Here is an 11,245-nt window from a genome sequence, read left to right as displayed (position 1 = left end):
CTATGTTTCCTTCTAGAACTGAAAATAATATTTATTAATACCAACATCATGCCTCAACTTATTCTAAAGTGTATTTCACACATGTAGGTAGCACAGAGTTTATGCTGACTTGTGCACAGTCTGTATCACTGCTGCTCTGCATTGCCGTGCTGATGAGAGAACCTCAATGATTAAAACGCTTTGTTCACTTCAAATGCTTTTAATTCAGCAGTCTTATACACATGTATATACAAACACAAATGAGAAAATACCTGATAAAAATTAACACTTTCTGCTTCCTCATCACCTGAATTTAACTGTCCTGTTACCAAACATATATATATTCACATACAAAGAAATCCCGTTGAGGCAATGAAAAATAATTACCATAAGAATGCCATAAATCAGCACAATCTTACAAAAACTAATGATGAAGCTGCTATATATTATATTCATGTTATCTAATGTCCTGTTTGCACTCTGTTCATCTTACCAATCGTCTGCAAAGTAAAGCCATTAAATATTTAACAATAAGCTGAATGAGAAATAGAGAAATATTCCATCTATGGTGAACATGACATCATCTTCTTCTCCTTCATGATGCTTGGATCTCAATCACTCTGTTGACATAGTCTGCTTCTACTGCGTCCTGTGGACATGAAACAACAGAGAGAGAGAGAGAGAGAGAGAGAGAGAGAGAGAGAGAGAGAGAGAGGTGTTAAGCGCTCAGCAGCACATTTTATTGTTGAAAGAATAATGTACCTGTTGCTCACCTTTACTGGTTTGTTGCAGCATCTTGATCTAAACCACCTGAACGAAAAGGAAACGAAGGAATAAAAGTAATAAATGAACTTTTCAAAGAGACCAATAAGTCTTTAGCTGCAAATGACCATATCATAGAAAAGTGTTTCTCACCACTCAAAGATGATGATTGTACTGTAGAGCGCTACGATTCCCAGGATCTTCAGTGTAACGTAGACGACAGCCCCAAACTCTGGATTATCTGTAACAAGACAGCATGGTCACCTTCTCCTTAATGGGAGAAGTTACGGCTCTAAAACAACATCAACCTGAATTCCTTCTGTTAACCTCAAACATAAACTGGTTTATAGCATCATTTCATACAAATGCAATAAAAGGTGTTTTACAGGGTACTCAAACAAACAAACAAACAAACAAACAAACAAACAAAGCAATACAGAAAACTAGAAAAACAGAAAAGAGAGGAGAGCAGATTAAATTAAACACATTCAGTTCAGTTCTACATTTACCTGCATTATTAATCCGTGATGACGTCTGATTACCGAGATCATTTGTGGCCACACAGTAATAATCTTCTATATCTGTCACAGAGGTCACCTTGAAGCTGTAAAAGTCTCCTTCAGCTACACTGACAGGTCCGTCTTTGCTGGTCTTGAACCAGGTGAAGCTGACGGGAGGATTGGCTCTGCTGGAGCAGGTCAGGTTCACCAGACTACCTGCTGACACCAAACCTGATGGACTGATGGACACTGAGGTGTCTTTGGGAGCATCTGAGGAAAATGTGAGATTCACTTTATTCATTAAAATCATCCCATGAATCATCATGTGCTGACAGGATCTAATAACAAACACTTATTATCTTACATGAAACATTGAGCGTCGTTCTCTTCTCTGCTGTCTTGACGTCTTTTCCTTCATTTACAGGATATCTGGCTGAACAGGTGATGATGAATCCATCATCTTCGTTTGACAGAGTGAAGGTCTTCTGTATTTTAGTTGTGAAGGTTCGATCTGTGTTTTCCTCTATTTTGTTGTGAGGGTCTTGTTGGAGAGTCCAGGTGAGTTTAGGAGGGGAGTGTGGACAGGGAGTGAAAGCTGAGCAGGTTATAGTGACAGACTGCTTCTCCTTCAGATCACCTGAGATCGCAATGCTGGGCCTCGGAGGAGTATCTGGGGTTTCAAATCAAACACAGATTGTACAATAAAAAATAAATCATGATAGATTAGAATACTTTTTTAAAACCAAGGCTGACACAGAAGGTGACAATTTTATATTGAAAATGCATAAAGTGTCTAAGGCTTGCTTTTTAATATCCCAAAACTTGACCATTTTAATGTTAAATTGTACAGAATCAGTGTTTAATCAGAATTTAAATTCATGGCAAAGTGAAAAACCTCCAAAATTAAAAAGTTGCAACTTTCACTTTTTATTCTAAACAATAACGTTATAGACTGACTGATAAAAAACAATATTCTCTTACCTTTGACTGTTATTTGAAGAGGATCACAAAAAGCTGTTGACGTGAATGGTCTGTTCTCAATTCTGAAGTAGTACCAGTCTGTGTAACTTGTGTTTACAATGGAAAATAAAGTGGTGCAGTTTTTCTGACTCAGGTCTCCAGTAAGACTCATTGGATAGATATTATCCGTACTGCTACTGTTGAAAATCACATTATGTGGATTTTTAGCAAAATCTTGGTTACTTTTAATCCACACGCCGAAGGTTGATCTTGTGCTGTTGAATTCCTCTTCTGGTTTAACTGTAAAGTTACATGGGATTTGCAGACAGGATCCACTCAGTGCTTCCATCTGCTTTGGTGTAGTGATGAATAGGGATGGGCTTTTAGGACAAACAGCCAAAGCACCTGTAAAACAGACTCTTGATGAACAAATTGTGGAGCAAAATCTGCATGAAGAGAAAGTTCATGATGCACAAACTGTAATTCAGCAGCAGCATGTTCGGTCTTTTTTAACAATGTCAGTATGAAACATTTCACTTTGCAGACAGAGCATGAACAGTTGGAAAAAATAACTGTAAAGTGACTGAACAAACAGCTCACCTGAAACTAAGAAGACGTTCAGTAACACGATGGCTGTCACCATTTTCACAGACCGGACTGAAATGACACTCATCACCTGGATTTCACAAAAAGTTACTTTTGATAAAACATCTTTTAAAAAAAGCATTCATGTTATTTTAAAGCCACCTCAAATTAATACATTCAAACCAGGAACTCTCCGTGTACAAGCAGGTGTTACTGTGTTATAATAGTGATCAATAAGCTCTGCAGAGTTGAAAACAGTTTAAATATAAAACGATCCAGTGTGAGTTTATGATGTTTCTGCTAAAACTAAACCCAACAAATAAAAGTACAGTTCATGAAAAGCAGCAAAATAAAAGGAAACTCTCAGAGTTAAACATAAAAGCAGTAACATGTTACCTTACCAAAGGAGCCGGCAGCTAAAATGAAGAAACAGTTAGTTTTAAAATCAGACAATTTGTGAATGTCAGCAGAACTGCAACAGACCTAGTAGCTACCCGACTTCCCTGCTAAGCCGTTGTGATATAAAAGCAAATATGAAATGACTGAAATACTGCCGAAGAAAAAGAAGAAGAAGAAGTCTTGACTCCTCCTGCTCACACCCTTTGAGTGAGGAAGTCATCTTTTGAGACAACTTGATCTTATCAGGGTGCGAATGACATATTTATTCTCAAAGATTAATTTTTATCACATGACTCACAGCAAGCCTGTATGCCTTATTAGGGGCCGAACAGTTATGCTGCTGGTCCCTCTTGTTTTTGTCAATATTATCTTCTCCTGTAGTTCTTGGAGACTACTAAAACTACAAAACGTCATCATGCCAACTCATCCGCCATTACAGCCTCGTTGTTTATACTCGCGCTCATGCGACCGTGGTGTAGTTTATTTATAGCCTAATGTTAACTTTTTACTTCATAAAAGTGGTGTTCATTTGTGGAGATTATCTTGCTGAACAAAACGTATAAGTATCATAAACGTTTGTTTGCCACCGAGCTTGTTTTCTGCAATAATCCAAAACCCAATGTAAAAATCCCATTGGCTTTTTGTCAAGGGAACCAGGGCGATGCTAACTTCCTGGCTGGCCTACAAAAATATGTCATCACTGGAGCACTCTATAGAGGGAGCTTTATTACGAGTAGTTTAGTTGTTGTGGTACTGTTTTGTTATTACAAAGGAGGATGGTTTGCTGTAACCCTGACTGTTAGCCACAGAGATTTATAATGTAGATCTGCATGTCGTTCACTGTCAACTATCAAGTGATCCAGTTGGTTTACATAAAGGTCTAGATGTACTCATGCTGAATTTCTTCATTTTAAACATGCAACTTCTCAGTAATGTTAGCAAATACAGAAGTGGTGAAGCGGTGAAGTGGTGAAGCGGTGATGCCTGTTGTTGACAAGGTTAAAGAAGTTGTTGCCGTCTTGATGCAGACTATACGGAGCCTCCGTGCTATTATTTTATTACCTTCATAAAGTATAGTTGCAACGTAACCCTCGGCTACACAAGCTAAAACAAAAGCAGTCTGTATGTAGTCTAACTGTTTAGCTTAGTTTGCCACATATCTTAAAATGGTTATAAACTAGGCAGCTGGCTGAGACCAAGCAGCCCCTCCTCCCTCTACTAGCATTACCTGCAGGCAGTGCTTCTAGTTTTATGTCCTTTTTGCTCCTATTTTTGCATACAAAGAATTTAGGAGAAGAAAAATAATGATAATAAAAATGTGGCAAAAAACAGCCCAACCTTACAGAGTGGAAACAATCTTCATCTTCTTTTCTGTCGTAATTAAAATGACTGTATGGAGAAAACGGGATACACAATACATAACAAAACAAGGTCGATGCCTTGTCAGAAATAATCAGAAGATATCATGAAACAAAATGACACATAAACATGTCAAAACTAAATGTAATCTTGTACAACATTACGAATGTGTGTGCAGAACTGCTTATGGTGCCATGTTCACCATCCTTTGCATGTCATCATTTTTGACTATAGCTCCCTATTTAAAGCTTTGGGACTTTTATTTGCACACATCTGGACATATGAATAACAAATCACACATAAACAGCTGCGTGAGTTCAGCACACAAATATTTATTTATTTTTATTTTATTTTATCTTTATTTAACCACATAAGTCAATTGAGAACCAATTCTCATTTACAATGACGACGTGGCCAAGAGGCAGCAAGACATAAGAACAGGGGTCTCCAACCTGTTTCCCTCTGAGAGCTAATTTGACAAAATGAATGTGGCTGAGAGCTACTCAAAGCACCAAGTCTGTCTTACTTTTATAGTCCTTTAATAACATTTCAGCCACCGCAGTCATCGCCTCTATTACAATTCTTTCATAGGTGAAGGGCTTTTTTGTTTCGTTAGGATGTGCACCACTAAACGATGGCTGTTTGCTTCATCGGCCTTCTTTGGTAAACAGAGACTGTCGTCTTTTAAGGATTGTTTTTGGCTCCTTTACCTTCTTTGTTCATAAACTGCTACCAGCCGGAAAGTCCCATGAAAAGTTTCTGTGGACTTGGCGCTCGATGTTAAATTTTTTACTGACTAACACGCTTACACCGCAAATGTGACACATACCGATTCCTCATGAAAATAATGTATTTTTTGCCTTTTATTGGCCTGCGGTCATTGTCAAATCCAGTCTCTGTATGTTATGGCGTTACAAACCTGACAGCAGCCTAACTAGTTTAATTGACAGCCGATAGGCATATAATCATTTGGTCTCAGAATGGGGTGGGATGTCTGTGAATTTGATTGGGTTGTAATTTAAACAGTTTTACAAAGAACCATTAGCGAACCACTCAGAAACTGGTAGCGAGCTACTGGTAGCGAGCGAGCTACTTGTTGGAGACCCCTGCATTAGAACATAGAACATAAATACGACTACTGCAATGTCGTTCACTGTCAACTATCAAGTGATCCAGTTGGTTTACATAAAGGTCTAGATGTACTCATGCTGAATTTCTTCATTTTAAACATGCAACTTCTCAGTAATGTTAGCAAATACAGAAGTGGTGAAGTGGTGAAGCGGTGATGACTGTTGTTGACAAGGTTAAAGAAGTTGTTGCCGTCTTGGTGCAGACTATACAGAGCCTCTTTGCTATTATTTTATTACCTTCATAAAGTATATCTGCAACGTAACCCTCAGCTACACAAGCTAAAACAAAAGCAGTCTGTATGTAGTCTAACTGTTTAGCTTAGTTTGACACATATCTTAAAAAGGTTGTAAACTAAGCAGCTGGCTGAGACAAAGCAGCCCCTCCTCCCTCTACCTGGCAGATGTGGGAAATGTATAGCTAATATGCACACTTCAATATTTATTTATTTATTACAAATCATATTGTCATCGCAATACTGAACAATGTTATCGCACATCTCAGATTTTACTCGTATCCTGCAGGCCTACACTCAGCTTAAATCCAGAGGAGCAAACTAATAAGTCAAGTTCCTCAGAAAGTGTTCCACGTCAAAGAGTAAATAGGCAATAAGTGAATAATAAAAACAATTCTGGACTGATGAAGATGTTTTGTCGCTATGACGATCCTGCAGAAGTACTTGTCGATAAAACCGAGCCAACCAACTTCCCCTTTTTACTCAGTTCTCAGCTTTTTCTCACGCTCTGTTCATGACTTCACCAGTTTACATCCCACCACTTCTCTTTGGCTGTGAGGTGTCTATGTTTCCTTGTAGAACTGAAAATAATATTTATTAATACGAACATCATGCCTCAACTTATTCTAAAGTGTATTTCACACATGTAGGTAGCACAGAGTTTATGCTGACTTGTGCACAGTCTGTATCACTGCTGCTCTGCATTGCCGTGCTGATGAGAGAACCTCAGTGATTAAAACACTTTGTTCACTTCAAATGCTTTTAATTCAGCAGTCTCATACACATGTATATACAAACACAAATGAGAAAACACCTGATCAAAATCAGCACTTTCTGCTTCCTCATCACCAGAATTTAACTGTCCTGTTGTCAAAGATATATATATATTCACATGCAAAGAAAGCCATTTGAGATAATGAAAAATAATTACCATAATAATGCCATAAATACGCACAATCTTACACAAACTAATGATGAAGCTGCTATATATTATATTCATGTTATCTAATGCCCTGTTTGCACTCTTTTCATCTTACCAATCGTCTGCAAAGTAAAGCCATTTAATATTGAAGAACTAGCTGAATAAGAAATAGAGAAATATTCCATTTATGGTGAACATGACATCATCTTCATCTCCTTCATGATGCTTGGATCTCAATCACTCTGTTGACATAGTCTGCTTCTACTGCGTCCTGTGGACATGAAACAACAGAGAGAGAGAGAGAGAGAGAGAGAGAGAGAGAGACGTTGTGATATAAAAGCAAACACAAAATGACTGAAATACTGCAGAAAAAGAAGAAGTCTTCACTCCTCCTGCTCGCACCCTGTGAGGGAGGAAGTCATCTTTTGAGACAACTCGTCCGCCATTACAGCCTCGTTGTTTATACTCGCGCTCATGTGACCATGGTGTAGTTTATTTATAGCCTAATGTTAGCTTTTTACTTCATAAAAGTGGTGTTCATTTGTGAAGATTATCTTGCTGAACAAAACGTATAAGTATCATAAACGTTTGTTTGCCGAGGAGCTTATTTTCTGCAATAATCCAAAACCCAATGTAAAAATCCCATTGGCTTTTTGTCGAGGGAACCAGGGCGATGCTAACTTCCTGGCTGGCCTACAAAAATACGTCATCCCTGGAGCACTCTATAGAGCAGGGGTGGGCAATTAATTTTTACAAGGGGCCACATGAGAAACCTGAGTTGTGTTGGAGGGCCGAACCAACAATAACTTGAACTCAATTCTGCTCAGTATTAATTTTCCCCATTGTAAAAAGCATTAAATTATATATTTTTGATTAGTTGCTACTCGTAATCAGAAGAATAAGGATATTCTGTAAATATTTATATAAATATATGAAATTGTGGTGCAGGTCATATAGGAAAATACTCCTATAGAAGTAATAAACAGTAAAAACAATAATTGCATCAGTGTTTCATTTTATTTTTAACATGTTAATCTTCCCAAATACTGAATAGGTGTTTTACAGTATGTTAAAGATAGGCAATTGTCAACTTGATGCAAAAAGCAATAAATGCTTTTAATGTTTTACACTTCATTTTACTTGTTCAGTGGGAAAAATCCAGCCTGCTCTGGGCTTGAACAAGTGCATTGAAATCTGGCTGAATGTCTGAGGTGGATATGCGAAGGACAGCTGAGAGGTGGTCATCAGTGATAGAGGATCTGTATCTGGATTTGTTGAACTTCATCACTGAGAATGTCTGTTCACATACTGTACGTAGGTAGATCCAAAGAGGACTAGAATCTTCTGAGCATGACTCCTCATGTGTGGAAAGTTCTCCTCTTTGAGGGAAGAGTAGAAGTCAAGTAGTGAGACTGACCTAAAGTGCTCTGCCAGAAGTGTGTCAGACTGCAGGTCAATCAGTTCCATCTGAACATCACTGGGTGCATTCTCCACACTGCAGGTGAAGGGAGAACCTGCCAGCTTGTCCCATTTTAGTCCCAACTTGTCCAAACATGCATTTACCTCCGTGAATAAATCACTCCCGGTTGTTGTCCCTTTCATTGACTGCATGGCTGCCAGCTCCTCCGTGATTTTAAAGTCCGTAGATATCCCACGTATGAAAATGAGTAGCTGGGCAGTGTCACGTACATCGCAGCTCTCATCCAAAGCCAGGGAAAAATAGTCGAAGCTGACCGCTCTGTTCTTCAGCTGAAGTTCCAGATTCCCCGCGATGTCCTCAACCCTCCTCGTTACAGTCCGATGGGAGAGGGGGACGTTCTCAAAAGCTCCCTTTTTGTCCGGGCATATTAGGGCAGCAGAGTCCAGCAAACACTCCTTAATAAACTCCCCGTCAGAAAACGGTTTACTTTTTCTGGCGATTTTGTGGGATATGACATAACTTGTCTTGACAGCTGCATCTCTGGATGTGCAACGTTTAGTAAAAAGTCCTTGTTGGTTTTGCGGCTTAGCTAGCAAAGCATCCGACTCCCTTGCGCGCTCTTGTTCAGACAAGTTCTTGTATTTCTCCTCACGTAGTGGCGATTCAAATTGTAATCCTTGAACACGGCGACCTGCACACCACAAACTAAGCACACGCCTTTACCTTTGACTTCTGTAAATAGATATTTAGCAGTCCATGTCTTGTTGAAAACGCGGCATTCGGTATCGAGTTTTCTTTTGTTGCCGTGGGCTGACATGTTGAGGGCGAGCTTAGCTTACCAGCATCACATGTAGCTGTTTACCTACGCATGTGCGTGACTACGTAAATAAAAAAACCTTTTCAAAAGAAAAGCAACACAGCCGTATTGCGTGCACAGCATAAATAGGCCTATTTTTTTATTTATGTTCAGATTTACTTGACCTCACGCGGGCCAGACAGGGACAGCCAACGGGCCGGATGTGGCCCGCGGGCCGTAAAATGCCCAGGTCTGCTATAGAGGGAGTTTTATTACGAGTAGTTTAGTTGTTGTAGTACCGTTTTGTTATTACAGAGGAGGATGATTTGAGACCATCAGTACAGATAGCCAGTGTTTAATTAGACAAATATGCAAGAAACTCATCATATCAGATCATATAACCAAAGAGAAATTAATTATACAACAAACAGCTGTTTCTTCTGTAGGAAAGCTCAGATAATACAAGTTAATACATAGCAGCTGTATACTGTGTTATTGCTGTAACCGTGACTGTTAGCCAACAGAGATTTATAATGTAGATCTGTATGTCGTTCACTGTCAACTATCAAGTGATCCAGTTAGTTTAGATAAAGGTCTAGATGTACTCATGCTGAATTTCTTCATTTTTACACATGCAACTTCTCAGCAATGCTAGCAAATACAGAAGTGGTGAAGTGCTGTTGTTAATAAGGCGTGGGAAATGTAAAGCTAATATGAACACTTCAATATTTATTTATTTATTACAAGTCGTATTGTCATCACAATACTGAACAATGTTATCGCACATCTCAGATTTTACTCGTATCCTGCAGGCCTACACTCAGCTTAAATCCAGAGGAGCAAACTGACAAGTCAAGTTCCTCAGAAAGTGTTCCACGTCAAAGAGTAAATAGTCAATAAGTGAATAATAAACACAATTCTGGACTGAGGAGGACGTTTTGTCGCTATGACGATCCTGCAGAAGGACTTGTCGATAAAACCCAGCCAACCAACTTCCCCTTTTTACTCAGTTCTCAGCTTTTTCTCACGCTCTGTTCATGACTTCACCAGTTTACATCCCACCACTTCTCTTTGGCTGTGAGGTGTCTATGTTTCCTTGTAGAACTGAAAAGAATATTTATTAATACCAACATCATGCCTCAAATTATTCTAAAGTGTATTTCACACATGTAGGTAGCACAGAGTTTATGCTGACTTGTGCACAGTCTATATCACTGCTGCTCTGCATTGCCGTGCTGATGAGAGAACCTTAGTGATTAAAACACTTTGTTCACTTCAAATGCTTTAAATCTTTTAATTCAGCAGGCTTATACACATGTATATTAAAAAAAACGGTATATAATACTACAATATAATCTTGTAGTACATTGTTAATGTGTGAACTGCTTCTTCTCATGTCACCATTTAGAATAGTTCCCCATTAAGAGCCTTTTCGGACTTATACTTACACTGATCTGATGTACAGATTGCTAATCGCACAGCAGCAGTCATATGAGGTCAGTTCACACATATGATTTATTATATCTTGATGGCTAAACTATTTGAGCTGCAGTGTGTGGAGGATTTGAGTTCCCCTTTATATAAACTGTGGCCAGTGAAGATTGCATTTTCCTCTCCAGTGTCTTTTCCTACAATAACTGACATATAAAACTTCTTATATAAGTAAAAAATGAAGGTATATCACAAATCCAACCCAAACATGATCACAAAACAACACTCAGTTTTTCTTCACTTGAGCGTAGAGATCCTCTGGGACGTCAGCAGCCTGTCTTAAGCTGCTCACTGTCTCGGACACGTTGACCTGTGCATACAGCGTATCCTGCTGCTGTCCACTGTCCTGCTCCGAGGCCGAGGACGGTTCAGGTCTCCGCTTGGAGAAGTCGATCTCTCCATAATGGATGTCTTCTTCTGTTTTGCTGGCTGGCATTTTTGAAGAGTCAGCTCGTCACCTCTTTGACTCTGTGAGAAAAAAGGTGTTAAATGATACGTCTGAATACTGATTCAGGTTAAATTAGTTGATGCTGCTAGATTACAGTGCAACCTTTAATATTGTTGTAAAGTACTTCTAGACTGGCTGAAAAATTATACTAAATTACAACCCTCACTAGAGTCAGGCCATATCTTGAAGGTAGGGGCCATGCTGTCGCCCTTAGTGATCATTATTCAGAGTGGAGTCCCCCAGGGTTCGATTCTCGGGCCT

At 39.0% G+C, this 11,245-nt stretch overlaps 1 protein-coding gene across 1 annotated transcript; it reads right to left on the bottom strand.

Annotated features, from left to right (window-relative positions):
- Positions 1-574: 574 nt before the first annotated feature.
- Positions 575-10,972, bottom strand: LOC141760096 (sialic acid-binding Ig-like lectin 14). Its single transcript, XM_074622747.1, has 8 exons — positions 10,778-10,972; positions 8,247-8,659; positions 2,223-2,581; positions 1,606-1,911; positions 1,251-1,511; positions 895-982; positions 753-789; positions 575-628 (listed from the first exon to the last, which is right to left on the bottom strand). Exons 1-8 carry the CDS (start codon positions 10,970-10,972, stop codon positions 575-577), a joined length of 1,713 nt encoding a protein of 570 aa, XP_074478848.1.
- Positions 10,973-11,245: the final 273 nt, after the last annotated feature.

The sequence above is a fragment of the Sebastes fasciatus genome, chromosome 21 (genome assembly GCF_043250625.1).
Source record: "Sebastes fasciatus isolate fSebFas1 chromosome 21, fSebFas1.pri, whole genome shotgun sequence".
NCBI lineage: Eukaryota > Metazoa > Chordata > Actinopteri > Perciformes > Sebastidae > Sebastes > Sebastes fasciatus.
The sequence above is the reverse complement of the archived record's forward strand: the minus strand, read 5'-3'. Positions and strand labels throughout refer to the sequence as shown.

Excerpts from the sequence above, each read along its gene's own strand:
- LOC141760096 (XM_074622747.1), bottom strand. The coding sequence starts at position 10,972 with ATGCCAGCCAGCAAAACAGAAGAAGACATCCATTATGGAGAGATCGAC. Across the intron at positions 8,660-10,777 it reads CAGAGGATCTCTACGCTCAA|GGAGCTTTTGAGAACGTCCC; the intron begins GTGAAGAAAAAC and ends CCGGACAAAAAG. Across the intron at positions 1,912-2,222 it reads TCTTCAAATAACAGTCAAAG|ATACTCCTCCGAGGCCCAGC; the intron begins GTAAGAGAATAT and ends TTGAAACCCCAG.